General features: G+C 35.7%; 1 protein-coding gene across 1 annotated transcript; it reads left to right on the forward strand.

Annotated features, from left to right (window-relative positions):
* The first annotated feature begins 8514 nt into the window (after positions 1 to 8514).
* Positions 8515 to 13820, forward strand: LOC120629252 (CLIP domain-containing serine protease 14D-like). The gene is made up of 7 exons (XM_039898129.1): positions 8515 to 8740; positions 8926 to 9086; positions 9211 to 9802; positions 10772 to 10939; positions 11089 to 11257; positions 12060 to 12256; positions 13117 to 13820. Exons 1-7 carry the CDS (start codon positions 8668 to 8670, stop codon positions 13506 to 13508), a joined length of 1752 nt encoding a protein of 583 aa, XP_039754063.1. The 5' UTR covers positions 8515 to 8667; the 3' UTR covers positions 13509 to 13820.
* Positions 13821 to 17565: the final 3745 nt, after the last annotated feature.

Genomic DNA, 17565 nt, shown 5'->3' on the forward strand with positions numbered 1-17565 from the left:
AGCATAATGTTTTCATTGGAAATATCTGGTTATTTTTGTAATAATCTTAGCCTAATGTCCCACAATTGCACACATGTCTCCCTTCTTAAATGAGATAGGTAGGAAGACGTTGGAATTACCACGTTATACGAGGACCTACGGGACGGCTTAATGTGCACGCGGAGGATTGTCTTCGTCTTCTTTATGTGGTGCTTCCGACTTTGTATACTTCTTCTTGAGGCGAAATAGTTCAGCTGCACTCACCAGTCCGCTTTCGGATATTGCGAATCCAGCAACTGTTCCCATCATGTAAGAGCTCATATATCTAGTGCCTTAGTACACGCCCCCGATAGGCAACTTTTTTGACTTGAATCGTAAGCAACAGTTTGCGTTTTTGGAGACTTTATGAGTCCAGCTAATAACCAGCATGCTCACATTCAAATGCTTCTATCCGAGGAATATTTAAACTTGGAAGCCTTAACTCTGGGTTCATACAGGAACATTAATGAGAACAACATCGCTTCATCATCATTAAAAATAGTCTATTGCGCTGGATAAGTAATGTTAAATGGTGACTGTAAATGAATTTTACCAACTTTGGAGATTTGAAGAAGAAGTACATCAGTTTAAGTTTAAGAACATGGCAAACCTGGTTGCCATGTGGATGGTTAGTAAAAAATCGGGTATCTTTAATAAAAATAACTTCTTCAATGAAGCGTAGCAGCTTTAAAAAAATCTCGGTTTTTTTAGGTGCAGTCCTTAAATTATTTAAACTTGCGATAACTTTTAAATGAAATGTCCGATTAGAATGAATTAAAAAGTATGTTCTATCGATCTAATAAAATTTTAGGACACAAAAGCTGCTTCTGTAACTTTACTATGATAGTTAGATATATTACCTTGCAGACTTGTTTGTGGGTAATAATGAGTAGGTACTTTAATTATATGGACATAGTTTTTATGTATCGCCAATAGTTTTCACAGCGCAGGAATGAATTTTGTAGGCAAAATTTGGGTAGCAATTTTTTCAAAAAATCTTTCAATTTACAATATAAGTTTAACTACAGAGTAAAGATGTGGAGAAATAACTAAATCAAGAAGAACTAAATAAGACTGATTAAACCACCCAATATGAATCACCCGGTTACATGTACTTCTTCGTTTCACAGAATAAGTATATGGACAAACAATTTTCCAGAAAGCAATCAAAACTTAGCTAAGCCTGGTAAACCGCTACAGCTTCTGGTACAAGTTAGCAAGTCGCAGGCTGATACGTGTTTCATTACGTCTTAGCCATGACGATATCCGGAACGAGATATTGTTTATCCCTAGGATATTTAATGTTATAAATCGAGTTTTGTATCAGATTTACCCATCTGTATGGTTCACATGCGCGCTTTTATTTAGTAAGTTGTGAGATGAGACAAGGTAGAGATAATTATTATCTCTTGAATGGTAGCCCTAAAGGGCACATTTCGAAACTTCGTAACTTTACTTTTTTAAAGTTCTCTCCTCTCCTCCCTTTCGGGGTGACCGAATTCGAACCCGATACTGAACTTTTCGGAGCAATGTGCGTTCTTAATGTAAGGAATCACAGATATCACTTGCTTTAACGGTGAACATCGTGTGGAAACCAGCATTCCTGTAAGTTCCCTAAAACGTTCTCAAAGGTGCATGTGAAGTCTACAAATCCTCGGCCAGCAAGGTGGACCATGGCCTAAACCAGCCTAGGCCAGTAAAAGGTTGATAAAGATGATTTATTTCCAAATTGCTTCCGCCGGGGATCGCATCCGGCACCTCCTATATAAACAACTAGCTGTTGCCCGCGACTTCGTCTGCGTTTGATATTGTTTTTAAAGTATTCAGTATCGCTAAGCCTTAAATGAGTATAGTAGTATATATATATAACATGTGACTGTCAATTAATTATAGACAAAAAATTTGCAATAAAATAAAATTGCGACTATAATTAAAGATCTAAGCTACCCTATCTCTTAAGTCGGACCAGACTGCTCACGGAGTGCCAATTTAATTTAAAATCGGTTAAGTAGTTTAAGAGTCCATCGCGGACAAACATCGTGACAGGAGTTTTATATATATTAAGATGACGGTTGGCGGACTTTAACGATCACATTAGTGAAAAAGAGTAAAAACTGAGAAAGGATCGACAAAGCCAATTTCCTAACTCGGGCGGGAGCCTACTGAGAATCTTTTGTTGTCAAGAAAGAAAAGTCAATACCAGGTCCTCTAAATTCATGCTCTATCATGCTAACCATTAGCTAAGAAGTTTCAGCCAATGGGTGGTCAACTGTTTATTCCATACCATGCATTTCGTTTCACCAAACTTCATTTTAATACCACTACGAGTTAGCCCTTGTCTGCAATAAGACCTGGTCGTAAATGATATAAGATGGTAGAAGGGTAATCTGTTAGGAGCTATGGCAATTATGTGACCCATCTATTCTGATCGCTTTTCATGTAGGATCGTAGCGTACCGCTGAAGCTGCAGTCTCCCACCAGACAAGTAGTCAAGCATTCTTTTATTTATACCGGCCCATTTCAGTGCACAGGTCTCTTCCCAGTAGTTCACCACGCTGGCCAAGTGCGAATTGGTGGATTTCACACGCCTTCGGGAACATTATGGAGAACGGCTTGCATGTTCCCCCAAGAAGTTTTCTTTCACCCTTAAAGCATAGGGTATTTTATTGCTAAATTGTAAAGTAAGTGCGTTCTAGCAATTAAATACAATTTGTTTAGAAAAGTTAGGGGACTTAGCCGGCACTAGAACTCAGTACCCATGAAAGTGAAGCGGAGGTCCTAGCTACTACGCCATCATCTGGTTAGTCGGGAATAAGCTGACAATAATTTACGTTAATTTAGTCGTTTACATAATTTTATTATTATTATCACGCCTGTTTCAACTTTATGATAAATGTATTTTCTTCTCAAATATCGCGTCAGATAAACTCAACATCAGTAATCAACTGATGTTACTCGCCTGATACAAACGCGTTTTACTCTAAGCAAATTTCGCTTACTGCCAATAAAAACCCCTCCGCAGTGTAAAACCGGCGTTATACGGGAATTAACCCGAGACTGCTACCGTCGCCATGTTTACGCTAGGAAAGTAAATGTCAATAAACTACAAGGGCGCCCTCTAGGGGAAAAGTGTCCACGCGTTGTGTTTCAGCAGAAAAGGGGGAATAATGTAAAATACATGTTAAGTCTGCTTAAGATGTTTTTGAAGTAGGTAAGTACGTGGTAACAGTTTTCAGTGGGATTTTGTGGAAAACCTTTTTGCTTATAGCTATTCAGACTTTTGCTACCTAGTTTTGAGAATCTATGGCACAGCTTGGAGGATGCACAATCAATCGGAATCACTAACACATTTTTTAATATTGAAATTTTCCTATAATTTTAATACCTAAAACTTTTCCTACTTAATTATGTGAGTTGTAATAGCTTAGTTTAATAATGTTGCTTAAAATACAGTTTTTTTTATACAAGTAATCCAACTCACACTGAATAATTGACTTAAATTCAAATCAACGTCTAGCAAGATAAAATTTTACCTATATATACATAGATGGGGGAGATTTAAAAAAAAATATTACTAACAATTTTTGGAGTAGATGATGGAATTGTGGATTTTTGGAATCCATTCCTAAGAGAGTGAAGTAAGGATAAGTATGGTAAAGCTATATTAAATAATAATCATACCTGTATATAATATATTAGCTAAGAATATGGCTGACTGAACGTTAACCCGAACTTTTAGCCATCGTGCCGACCAAATCTTACCTTGTTACATTATACGTACAAACATACTACTTACTTGTTAAATTTAATTAAAGGAATTTTTAATTATTTTATAACTTCATTTAATCAAAATGTTGAGAAAACTAAAATAAGTACTTGTGCAGTTGCACTAAAGAATTCTACGACAATATACGAGTAGGTGAGTAAAATCTCTTATTGTTTTGAATTTCTATCCGCATAGTGTTGAAGCATACATATTCTAACAGCTCTCAGTTGAAAAGATTAAAGTTTTCGCGATTTGCGCTTGAATCGAGCAGAATTCTTACAGGTTAAACTTACTTTGTTGCGTTGTTTATTTGATATCTCTGTTCCGTATTTTAGCTATTGGTGGAAATTGTATTTGAAGTACTGATGTGTGTTGATACCCAGTGGGTATCTCCAGTCAACTTGGGAGCATAGCAAGCTTTTTACTCAATGCTTCGAGGAGTAATGCTTTCTCAATATAAAAAGCCAGAAACATTTTTAATTTCACCAGAAATTAGCGCGTATTTTCTATATTTTCAATAACTTCCGATTTGTTTTTACTGTAGATAGACAGATGCGTGTATGTAACCTAATATAACGCTCTTTTGCATCCGACATTTGTTACTGTTTTGCCCTCAGTAAATACTCCTTACAGGGAAGAACCCTTTGAAGATAGATTGATAGGTTCGCCTTTTTTGGATCGCCCACTACCGTGACTTATACGCGGCTTCAATATGCCGTGGCACCAACAAATTGACTGCAATATTCGCCACGTGCGAGTTGCTCTGAATATTATGTTTTGCTCGAAAATGTTACGCTTTGGGTGATTTAAATGGTATATTCGTTTGCATTTTTTATAAACGCGCTTTTGGAATATTATACGTATTTATTAAATTTGTCTAACCTTACCTAACCCAAAAATATTATTCTTCATTTAAAATCAGACTCAGTGTAATTTTTAACTTATTTTCATTTTGTAATTCAGTTATGTTCTGGAGTTAGCACCAAACTTGTATCAATAAAATAGTTCTATAGCTAGATAATTTCACGTGGATTACCAGGGAGATAGGGCTAAGCTGAGCAGCAGATGTAGTTTTTCAAGGTGCTTAATTCTAAACACAGTGGCTGTTCGTAACTTTTGCCGGACGGCGAGGCAAAAAAAATATCATAGTTTCTACACCGACTAAGTTTGTTAAGAGCTTCTTCTTAGACCAGGGCGCTTTTGGAACCCTCATAGCTTTAGTTTTAAATTAACGAATATGTTTATCGCCATCATCTCACTACCATGTACACATTTCTCATGTAATGTTTGACGGCCGATTGGCGCAGTGGGCGGCGACCCTGCTTTTTGAATCTAAGGCCGTAGGTTCAATTCCCACAACTGGACAATATTTGTGTAATGAACATGAATGTTTTCATTGTCTGGGTGGTTATCTATATATTCAAATTATTTATGTATATTATTCATAAAAATTATTCATCAGTTATCTTAGCACCCATAACTCAAGCTACGCTTACTTTAGGACTAGATGATCGCAAGTAAGTATAGAGCAAACACACCTACACACCAACGCGCGCACAACACACACACACACACACCCACGCACAACACAAGTAACACAAAGTTAAGTAACAAATAAATAAACAGATACTGTCATATTTTATAATATTAGAAGGCTAACAATTCTTGTTCTCTTGAAGAAAAATTATTAGCCACTCTGGAAGCAGAGTGAATATACTGTCGCTGCCAAAGTTTTCTACTATGCAAATAAGTCATGATATTATAAAATCCGGTTAACTTGATCCTATCACGTAAATGCGGTGATAATTAATGTGGCGTTAAAGAGCATTATAGCGGCCATTTAAAACCCCAAGCGCATTTAAAGGGTTATTCTCCAGACCGGTTGTAAAATATAATGAGGACGCGCACTCCTCGTAACTAATGACCACAAAGCAGCGTGTAGATAAACAGACGGAAATTCACGAATGTAAATGAAAAGCGCTAACAGCGTCGGGTTTTTGATCGGAAACTAAAACCCGACTTGTCTAACTGTACGAGATCTTCAACTCAAAAGTTCGCTTGTTTTATTCGCCTGCTATCTTCTGATTATAAGATTCCACATTTACAAATGTCATACATTATATTTTTACCTAAACGCACTAAGAACGCCAAAAAAAATGCTCTTACATGAACAAAAAGTATTTTATTTTATCCTCAAAAAAATATTGGGATCGTCGCCTTTTTTTTATTGGTAATTGGTAAAAAAAATTTTTTCTATTAGCACGCAGTCTACGGGTCTCGTATTTTCAAATACAGCGGCATAGTTTATGAGTTTCGATATTGATAAACAAAATATGTAAGTGGCGGAAATTTTGAAACTTTCACACAGTGTTTTTATCTCTTCAATCATTACTTTCCTTGATCCCTAGATTGCAACCCTGAAAAATTTTCGACCCTTTAACCTTTTGGAGTGTATGACTTAAATTTAGAAATGAATAGTAGATTGTTAAACAAGATCTAAAACACCCATCAGAAGTGAAAGGGTTGTGATCCGAAAAGTAATAAGTTTAACATATTACTTTTCGGATCGATTACGAGGAAAAACTATTTAAAAATTTAAAAAAACCGCTTTTGTCAAAAAACTATTAGGTACTTATTTTGCTACTATATTTGACATTTTACTTAGCATTAAAATGTTCTAGATAATGTTTATTTCTTGCTTTTTAATTGTATAACAAAATAAGTTTTTTCTCCAAGCCGACTTGTCTAACTGTACGAGATCTTCAACTCAAAAGTTCGCTTGTTTTATTCGCCTGCTATCTTCTGATTATAGGATTCTAAAAATTCTAAAAAGCGTGTCATAGTTTTTTTTTAATTATCTAAGTTATAATAGCGAGATGTCAGTTTCATATAGCCTTAAAAATATTGCCTTTCCCGAAGCCAGGACGTTAATGGTTGAGAGTTCTCCCATGACCAAACGTCGCTTTTGAAAGAAAATACACAAGCTGCTTGAAATATATTCAAACTGCTACAGGTGTACCTTTAATATTTGAAGACTTTCCTCTTTTACTCTAAGATCCCTTCAATAGATCCTAGCCTGATAAAAATGGGACCACATTGGACCACAAGTTTCGAACAAAAGTGAACTCTTTATTGGAAAACTCAGTAGGGTAATAGGCAAACCAGTTGAAGACTTTGTTAATAAGCTCGTAACAACTAAATAAATGTCAACGATCCATGGAAAACCTACGTCTTAGGTATATCTGGAATAGAGTTTACAAGTTAATATTAAAACAGATGATAACGATAATTGTTATACGCAATCTAGCATAATATGAGCTGCCGTTACGACAAAGTACGTACTTACAGAACTCTGGTGCCTGAAGCACGAACTACTTAGATTTAATATTACTTTGATACACTTAATTGAGGTTTAACGATACTGATACGATAATAGTCAACCTAATTAAAATAGGAGCTTAGGTACATTGATAACTATTCTGGTTAACATTTCTAAGAAAATTATTTGTTCAGGACTTTCCCGGGCCCTGATTCTTTATTCCTCTTAGTGATATAAAATCTTTTTTTCTTTAGTCCTGACAGCTTCACTAAGAACGAGAGCTGGACATCTGATGTGTTGAGAATATAACCTGGAAAAGATAAATTATGTTGACAATACCTGTAGGCTGTACCTAGTGTAAAACAAAGTCCCTCCTGTTGTTTGATAGATCTTTTAGACTACGCAATGAATTTTAATGCAATTGGAGCAATACATAGAGTGATTCAAAAGGAGGGTTAGATGCAGTATACTAGTATAATAAATTCAAAGATTTCAATGCAGGGATGTGATTTGGTAATAAACATATTTCTGTGCACTAACATTGCAAACCCTGGCTACTAAAAACTTACGAGATTAGTCTAATTTATGTACTACGGAATTTTTATACCTTAAAAAAATCGATTAAAATGTTTATCTCATAAGGATAACGTTTACATTAAACTTTTTTATCTTTTACATACCTACCTACTACAAAAAAAAAATATACCAAGCTATTTTAAACAATACATTATTACTCCTTATCCAATTAAATACATTAGATACGTCTTGCATTTCATGGCGATCAAAATTTCCAATAGGATATTAAAAAGCGGGAGCAGAGCGGCTAGCGGTTGCGAGGTGTGCCTTAAAAAGCGCGCATTTAATCATAATAATAATATTATTAATTACTCCAAATAGCCTGTCATTAATATTCCTCCCATGTAAAAGCCGTGAGGAGTCGCTAGACATCAAGTACGGGAAAAAAAATACCGGTCCAGATAATATAAAAGTCTCCCTATACAGTTATGATTACAATACAATTTGAATTTGAAGTGTTATACAAAACACTTCCGACGTTAGGCCACGTTTGTTTAGTAGGTACGTAACTAAAGCACGCCATACCGTATTAGGGCAGCATTGTTGGATTAAACCCTCTTATGAGAGACAAGACCTGTGCCCAGCAACGGGTCATTAATTATTCTAATGATGAAATTATAGTGTGTAAGTGGATATTTCCCGAAATCAAAGATGAGTTACTAATATGAAAATTTTCCTCTTCAATTTTCCTCGAGTGCGCCCTATTGTTTCATTGTTTCATTACCAATTAAAAGAATTATCCTTTCTGAGAATGAGCTATTTTTTATCACGATACTTATCGATAACAAAACTATTACTCTAATATAGATAATCGTATAAAGTAATTAGTGGCAAATACCCACCAACCACATTTCCGTCATCAACTGTCAATTACATAGGCATTTGTTAATGTCTTTAATTGTCTAAGATCAGGAGAGGTCGGCAGAATACGTCGTTTCATTCGTAAAGATAAAGGTGTAGAGTGATGATACAATAATTATTATTAACAATGAGACGATATTATTACATAAGTTTAACTCTGTTTTGGATTAACATTTTATTTGCGAGTGCCGTCAGAAAAGGTAAGCAATAACCACCCACGTAATTTCATTTAATATTATAAAAATCACCAAATCTTTCCGATATTTTTATAGCCCATTTTGTTTTTACAGCAAGTCTAAAATAATAAGTATATTTAAATAGACATCAAAAATGTAATTTCCAAATACAATTTCAGAATTTTTTGTGCATGCGAATGATGTTTCAGATATCTGTGAACAATGTGTAAAAATTGAAGAGTGCCCATCGTTTGCACATTTGAATAAACATGAACAGCAGGTGTGGTTGGAACAAGTCCCTTGTGAAGGGCAACAAGCGATAGAGGCAACAACGATTTTTGGATTTTCACCCGTCGCTAAAGGGGACTATGTAAATATCAAAATATATTTTAACTTTCACTCCTTCCTAAAATACGACAAAATACGGCAAATTTTTACATTAACCTTTTAATTTTAGCATCTTATTTAAAGTTTATGCTTTTTACTTTTCCTAGGTATGTTGTCCAAAGTCAAATATTTGGGAAAATAAGGATAATAACGGAGGTTTTAGCTTAATTGCTGAGAATATTAATAAAACGGCCAATAAATCAAATATAATAAGACCGAATAACACCGGTAAACGAGAAAATTTACAACAGTTATATCAAAACCAATACCCTGGCCAAGATTATAACAGCAATATCTATGAACCCAATAATCCTAATTATCAAAACCAAGTTTATGATAATCGAAATCCATACGGGCAAAATCACGGACAAAATTATGGACAAAATGGGCAGAACAATCTTTACGGGAGAAATCCAAATTATGCTCAATATCCAAGCGATGGCAATGTGTGGAGCGATCCAAGGCAACCAGGGGTGATGACTGTTAATCCTGGCCAGAATCAAAACGCATGGCAAAATCCTAACGGTTATCCACAACAGCAACCGCAACAACGGAATCCATATTATAACAATGGCAATGGAAATGGAAATTCTTTCAGTAGACCAAATTCAGGCAACCAATGCGCAGCGCAAACAATATTGCCAGATCCTCAGACTCAATGCTGTGGCCGCGACATGTCGAACACCGCTACTATTACAGGTAAAATAACTCGTGTTGCATTAAACAGCAAAAATTTAAATGTAACAGTCTTTAACATACGATGTGGTGCCGATTCTATTCAGCATACACTAATCTTTATTTTCCTAACCTAAAATGGTCTAAATGTAGTGTTATCATTTTCTAAATGTAGTGTTATATTCAAATGTAGGGTATATAGCAGTGGGCAGCGACTCTGCTTGCGTAGTCCAAGGCTGTGGGTTCGATTCCCATAACTGGAAAATGTTTGCGTGATGAACATGAATGTTTTTCAGTGTCTGGGTGTTTCTTTGTATATTATAAGCATTTATGTATATTATTCATAAAAAATATTCATCAGTCATCTTAGTACCCATAACAGCTACTCTTACTTTGGGGCTAGATGACGATGTGTGTATTGTCGTAGTATATTTATATATTTATCTATGAGCCTCATAAGAAGGCTCAGAGTCACACAGCGGGCGATGGAGAGAGCTATGCTAGGAGTATCCGTACGTGATCAAATCTCAGAAATGAGGAGATCCGTAGAAGAACTAGAGTTACCGACACAGCTCAGCAAGTCGCGAAGCTGAAGTGGCAATGGGCAGAGCACATAGCTCGGACAACCAATGGACGTTGGGGTCTTAAGGTGCTGGAATGGCGACCTGCACCGGTAAACGCAGCGTGGATCCCCAACGAGGTGGACAGATGACATGAGTCGCTGGGAGCCGCTGGAGGCAAGCGGACCGAGTCCGTGTATTGTGGAACTCCCTACAGAAGACCTTAGTCCAGCAGTGGACCTCGATTGGTTGAAATGATGATGATGATGATGATATTTATTTATTTATTTATATTGCTCTATTTTTAAGCGTGGAGAGGGTTTTAGTCCGGCAGTGGCTACTACGTTACTGTGATAGGCTATTGAAAAAAAAAAATAGGAATTTGTGTAAAACAGAATTTGTACCACTGTTATGATCTCTATATTTTTTTCAGACTTACAAAATCTTTTAAACATTTATGCACCCTCTGATCATCAGTCTTGGCCATCTCAAAACAGACCTCATCGGCAACCTCATCAAACTCGGCCTTTATACCCACAAAGACAGAAACTATCCGAAAATAATACAGAAGTGGAAATTAACCTGGATGACAGAATAGCAGGTAAATGTTTTTGCCCTTTAGACAACTTTATTTAGCCTTAATCATTGCTAAAAGATGAAAGATAATAATTTTTAACCGCAAATCTATTTTCTGGTCACTATTTTCTTTAGAATTTCTGACTATTATAATGCAAATGATATTGTTATCAGGTGGTAAAGAAACAGAGCTAGATCAGTTTCCTTGGACAGTACTTTTAAAGATGACATTCAAACGTGGCAACAAGATGTCAGTATTTAATTGTGGAGGATCTTTAATTAGTCGGCGATATGTGCTTACCGCTGGACATTGCGTCTTCGAACAAGGAGCTGTATTAACTGGGTAAGGAATCAGATGGGTATTTATACAGTTAAAAAAAGGACTTGTGTAAGCATTAATAAAATAATAAAATAATGAAATGATAATAAATTATAAAAATAATTATACGAACATTGATCAAGTTTAACGTTGTTACTAACAATTTTTTTTTGGTTTTGTTGTTTATATGGACTTTGACGGAAATAAAAATGTATAATTCAAAAAATCTATTAATAGGCTATATTAATAGTCATAATGTAAAACAAAGAAGTATTTATATAATTGGTTTTTAAAACTAATTAACTTTATAAACATACACATCCTATCATATAAAAAATTACGTAATCAAAAATCTGTTAAAAAAACCAAAATTTTTAAGATAGGGTTTGACCTTTGTTTATTATTATTTATTATATTTAACGTTAATGTTACTGCTATTTAAATATAATCAAATAACTGTCAACAACATTACTTAATCCAAATTATATACATTCTTGTACAAAGTTTTCCTCCTGTGGAAAGGGCCTGATGGATTCGGACACAGGTTTTACTAAGTTCAAGAATCAGTCCACACATAACTGTGTAACAAAATACCCCGTTAGCAACATTTATTTATCATGTACTTATATAAGTAATGTGGAGAAAAAAAACATTTATTCGTTCACTCAGTCAGCTTATATCAAAATCTATCATGTTTTTTACTTTTTCTCTCACTAGTTTAAGTATTAGTTATTTAAAAAGCTTCACTGCTATCATTGTCGCGTGTACTTAAACATCACACTATTGTTCAATTTATGCAAAAAACTGATGAAAGTTTTTATTTTAGCATCAATGTGACACTAGCCGAATATGACAAGAGAACTTTCCCCAGAGATTGCAAGTACGATTTAGGAAGGAAGCCAAAATGTATTGATAACGTCTTGATGTTTGCCGAAGAGGTAATACTTCACCCGCAGTATGATGATGAACAGCTTCATAATGATATAGCACTCGTAAGACTTCAGGGATATGCGCCTTACACAAGTAAGAATCAAATATTATATATGATAAATGCGTAAGTTTGTAGGGATAGGTTGCGCTTTCACGCAAAAACTTCTGCACCAATTTTGCCGAAGTTTGGACTAAAAATAGATTATACCCTGAATTAACGGTTCTCCTCCAACAATGAGGAGGGGTTAAGGCGGCAGTCCACCATGCTGGCCCAGTGCGGATTGGTGGACTTTACATACCTTTGAAAACATTAAGTAGAACTCTCAAGCATGCAGGTTTCCTCAAGATGTTTTCCTTCACCGTTGAAGCAAGTGATAATTTGATGAGGTACTTAAAACGCATGTAACTTTGAAAAGTAAGAGGTGCGCGCTGGTATTTGGACTCGGCCCCCCGAAAGTGAACTCGAGCTCCTACCCAATGCGCTATCACAGCTTGCAAACAATTGACAACAATAATTAGAAATAACATTTTTTATGTAATACACGAAGATGTAAAGATGTATTTGTACTTGCATTTTGTAAGGCGAGATTCGGCTGTACTTATCAGTTATTCTCTTCCAATCTTCTGTATTCCAACCACCCAAATTCGCAATGAAGCGGTGATAGATAGATAGTGGGTAGGAGTTTGACTTAAACTTGCGAGCGGGGGCGAGTTCGCATCTTAACACGGTGAAGAAAAACATCGTGAGAAAACCTGCATACCTGAGGGTTCTCCATAATGATCTCAAAGGTGTGTGAAGTCCACCAATCCTCACTGAGCCAGCGTGGTGGACGACGGCCTTAACCCCTTCTCATTGTTGTAGGAGACCCGTGCCCTCTAGTGGGCCGGTTATGGGTACGATGAAGATGATGATGATGAAATTCACAATAAAGAATTTTGAATTTGAATTTCAGGATTTATAAGGCCCATTTGCCTTCCACCTATCAACATAGATAACGACGACCTTTCAAATCTACCCCTAGCTGTAGCTGGATGGGGACGCAACGGAAAATATGTAAGCCCAATAAAACAGTCAACTGTGGTGCATTTAGTACCTCATGACCAATGTCAGGAAGCTTACCGGTATTTAAGCAACTCACACCTCTGCGCAGCCGGCCGTACTGGCGAAGATACATGCAAAGGTGATTCTGGAGGACCCCTTATGATGCTGTTCAGAGAAAGTTACTATGTAATTGGTGTAGTCAGTGGAAAAAGAGCGGATACACCTTGCGGATCATCAGTGCCGTCGCTTTACACAAATGTTTACCTTTATGTTCCATGGATTAAGAGTAATATAAAAAACTAATATTTCTGTATATGATTTACGTAGTTGTAGAGTAAGACAATAATGTATGCAGTAAATTGAATTATTGTACAAGTTAAATCCATCCTAATTAATCGAAATCCTTACTAATAATATAAATCAGAAAGTGTGTCTGTTCGTGCATTACTATTACACCGATCGATATCTATGATACACAATGTATGATATTTATAACAAAAATAATACCCGTATCTGTTTGTTATAAGCCTCTTTTCAGGCCAGAGCACGTTTGGAACTCTTGCATCTTTAGTTTTAAATAAACGAAACTAGTAGTTATTATATTAGAAACAATTGAATGTACGCATAAAAAGTGCCTTCGATTTTAATAAATTTGACTTTGATATTTACGTTTAGCTCAGAGATAGCTAGCATGTTTCGAAGACGGAAAAAGGACACTTAATAGCTCGAAATAGCACCCAGGGACCGATCCTGCGGAATCTATAGGTACACAAGTCTTTTTTATTTATCCACTGCTTAACCAATAAAGAGATACTTAAATTACGAAAAATTGTGGATAGATGTAGCTTGCAATTGGAAAACGGGCATGAGATACGTTTCAGCCTGAGAAAATCAAAGGGTAGGTATATGCCCGAAACGATCGCAGAATTCACGAGTTACGGCTTGTGTAAAGGCATTAAAAAATTAGGAGGAAGGTCGTTTTTAAATTAAAAAAGAAATTCGCAGTAACAATACATCAACACGGCGTAGAAATAAATTTCACGGAATCAAGACAAAAATTCATTCAATTTCGTTTTTGGATGCGATATAAATCATCGTCAGATACACCTGACGGCGAGGACAGGATGAAAAATATCAAAACGTTCGAAACGGTTATCAGCTTCTGTTTTCTAATGTCTGACTTTTCCTTTAGAGATTAAATCGACTCTTCGCTTTTATAATAAAAGCCAATACCATCATAAAATTCAATCGGCTTCGTTATATAAAAAGCTGAATAGCTCAACAGCATGCCAGCGGTCTGAATATAGTTTTTTTTTAAGGTCTAAGGTACTAGGGCCCCCACCAATAAAAATTATCATTAATAATTGATTTAGAAAAATACTTATAATTTCAAGTAACGCACATTTAATTTCATTTCAAAGTTTACAAAACATTTTAGCCATCCTTACCTACTAATGATTGTAAATGACTTGACATTTAGACATTTGGACTTTTGACCATGTGTATAATATTGTTTTGCATCATAAATATGAACCCATTACCGGTACACTACGGGGCACGGATCTTCTCTCAGAATCAAAAGGGGCTTAAACCGTAATCCGTCACGCTGGTCCAGTATAACGGGTTGGTAAATTTCAATCACCTTTTGGAACTTTATGAAGATCTTACGGACATGCTGTTTTTCTCATGATGGTTTCCTTCACCCACAAGGCTAGTTATATTTGAGTTGATTAAATTTAAACGATGATAAAATTGAAGGTTTTGGACACCTTAATAAAACAGCGGAGAGGTATTCCAGTTTTCGCAGTGTGTAGAAACCTAGTAGCAAAGCATAGCAAACTTATACTTTGGATATTAACTACACTAGCTGACACGTGCAACTTCGTCTGCACCAAATCGGTTATTACCGGAAAACACGAATAAAATGACATTTTCTAAAAATGAATCCTAGCTAGATCGATTCATCGTCCCCGAGACCCGCTGTATACTAAATTTCATGAAAATCGTTAGTGCTGATTCCGAGATTCCAATTATATATATAAAAGAATTCCTCGTTTAAAGATATAAGATAAATAAGATAAGATATAAGATAATGGGGATGATCCTTACGATACCTTGCAATTCAATGTCAAAACCTCAACCAATCAATCAATTCAGAGTAGTAACTAAGCAATGCGGATCGTGTGCACAATTTGCAGCGTTGCATTTTCTGTGGCTACTGGAAATGCGTACTGGTGTCGTCATCCACATTTTTGAAATTCGAATCCTGCATGAATAATTCAAGCAATGTGGCTGGGCGATCTACAACTAGGCAGCATAGTCATGAAAAAAGAGGATACGAGGAACGAGGCACTACTAAACCCTCTAACTAGACCACCTAAAAAGAGGCCTCTAGAAAATGTATTTTCTCAAACTGGACAAGTGTGAAAATTCTTTTAAAGAGGAGCAAAGGCCTTAGAAGCTTTTGGGCATTATTTTATTTGTGAGAAGCCGTTTTTATTTATTATTTATCCATTACTAGCTGAGAATTATGTTTTTCCAAGACAAAAAGTAGCCTTTGTTACTCTACCTCCTTTTTTAATCTACGCCAAAAATCAAATAAGGACAAAGAAACCAATTACATTCGCACTTTATAAATATTTAGTAAGCAAATGAGTCGGATCACATGATGATATTTAAAACGCCTAAAACATCTACGGCACCAAATAACTTAAATTTATTCCAAATAACGTATTTTTCAAACTAAAAGACAGACTTTTTGTTTTAGCTTTAGCTGTATCATTCATTGTTCCTAGGTTTGAGCACATTTTTTACGTCCTGACAGAAGTCAAACTTTCTTGGTAATATTTTGTTAGTGGAACAACCGCCATTTCCGGTTCAAAGAGTAAAGGTTATCCTTTAGTCGCAAAATCTTTCTCTGAAAATCCACATGATATAATTCCGGGCCCTTTCGGAAAACTAAATTCTGATACAGTTATCTGTCTAGGTTCCACAATTTGCATGCATGGAAAAATATATCTGGTGAAACGGATGGAAGATATATACCATCTATCAAGATTTTGGGGGTAGTTTCTGCGACGCATTGTGTGTAGCATCTACCGAAATTGTATATACCTACTAATATTATAAATGTAGAGCCTAGATATTGATGCAGATGGATTTTACATCATTTTATCTCGAGAAAACTTTGCTAAAGTTCCCGGGTGATAATGTTAAATAGCTTTGCTACCTTGATGAGTATGACTCCAAAATTTTGCTAAGAGATAGCTTCTTCCACCTTCTTCCATCCTGCAAACCTGCATAGGATACTTCTTATCCCGGTAATACAAATGGGATTTTAAATATTGGATAGTTATATATTGGTTTATTAAATTATTCTTTCCTCTCTATGTTGCCAACGTTTGTTATCATATTTCGGGCACATAATGCGGCGGGGATTGATAGCCTGTAAAAAAATATAATAGCGGGCAATACTGAAGGCAAAAGTCTCAGAGGGCGGTCCCCAACGAGATGGGCTAACCAGTTTAAAAAATCAAACTCGTGCCGTTTATATCAAATCGACAAAATGCCCTTCAACGGAAGTTGAGATCGCACCAGGACCACGATATTCAGTAATGAAGGAACGACCATAGAGAGAGAGTTCTCAGAACTCTTCAGTACACCCATTATAAAGACTACTCTGTGATGACTCCTTACTAACATATTATCCTTGGGTACTAATATTATAAATGCGAAAGAGTGTTTGTTTGTTTGTTTTTCGTCATGACTAAGCAACCAATCAATTTTTGGCATAGAGTTAGTTGAAATTCAAATTCAATTCAAAATTCATTTATTTCAAGTAGGCCTAATATAACCACTTTTGAAACGTCAAGTCTGTCTGTTTGTAGTGACTCTACCACCGATTCGAAAGGCAGATTAACACAGCAGTTGCTCTTTTCCAACATCAACAATTTACATTTTACATTTTTACATTCATTCACAGAAATGACGGAGTATAACATGAGCTACTTTTAATCCCAGAAAAAAAAACGGTTCCTAAGGGATTCGTTAAAAACAGCGGGCCACAGCTAGTTACAAATAAACGTACCATCTATTTAAAATTAAAAGACCTTGTCTATTTGTTAGAATATTCGTATCACTTCTACATTATAAAATACGGAGTGACGACGCTATTTCTTCTGGGCTCATTCACTGTGTGAAATAAGAGTCCGAGTCTCAGATTTTATTATTTAGCACAATGAATGGACCCGTCTGAGCCCAAGTGCACACTTTATACCAGACTTTTAATTCTGTTGACTCTTTTCAAATCCCCGTTCCTATGTTGATAATAATTTTATGTAAGTACTTACTTCTAATTAAT

Source organism: Pararge aegeria, chromosome 14, assembly GCF_905163445.1.
Source record: "Pararge aegeria chromosome 14, ilParAegt1.1, whole genome shotgun sequence".
NCBI classification, from domain to species: domain Eukaryota; kingdom Metazoa; phylum Arthropoda; class Insecta; order Lepidoptera; family Nymphalidae; genus Pararge; species Pararge aegeria.

Excerpts from the sequence above, each read along its gene's own strand:
- LOC120629252 (XM_039898129.1), top strand. The coding sequence starts at position 8,668 with ATGAGACGATATTATTACATAAGTTTAACTCTGTTTTGGATTAACATT. Across the intron at positions 8,741-8,925 it reads TGCGAGTGCCGTCAGAAAAG|ATATCTGTGAACAATGTGTA; the intron begins GTAAGCAATAAC and ends ATGATGTTTCAG. Across the intron at positions 11,258-12,059 it reads CAAGGAGCTGTATTAACTGG|CATCAATGTGACACTAGCCG; the intron begins GTAAGGAATCAG and ends TTTTTATTTTAG.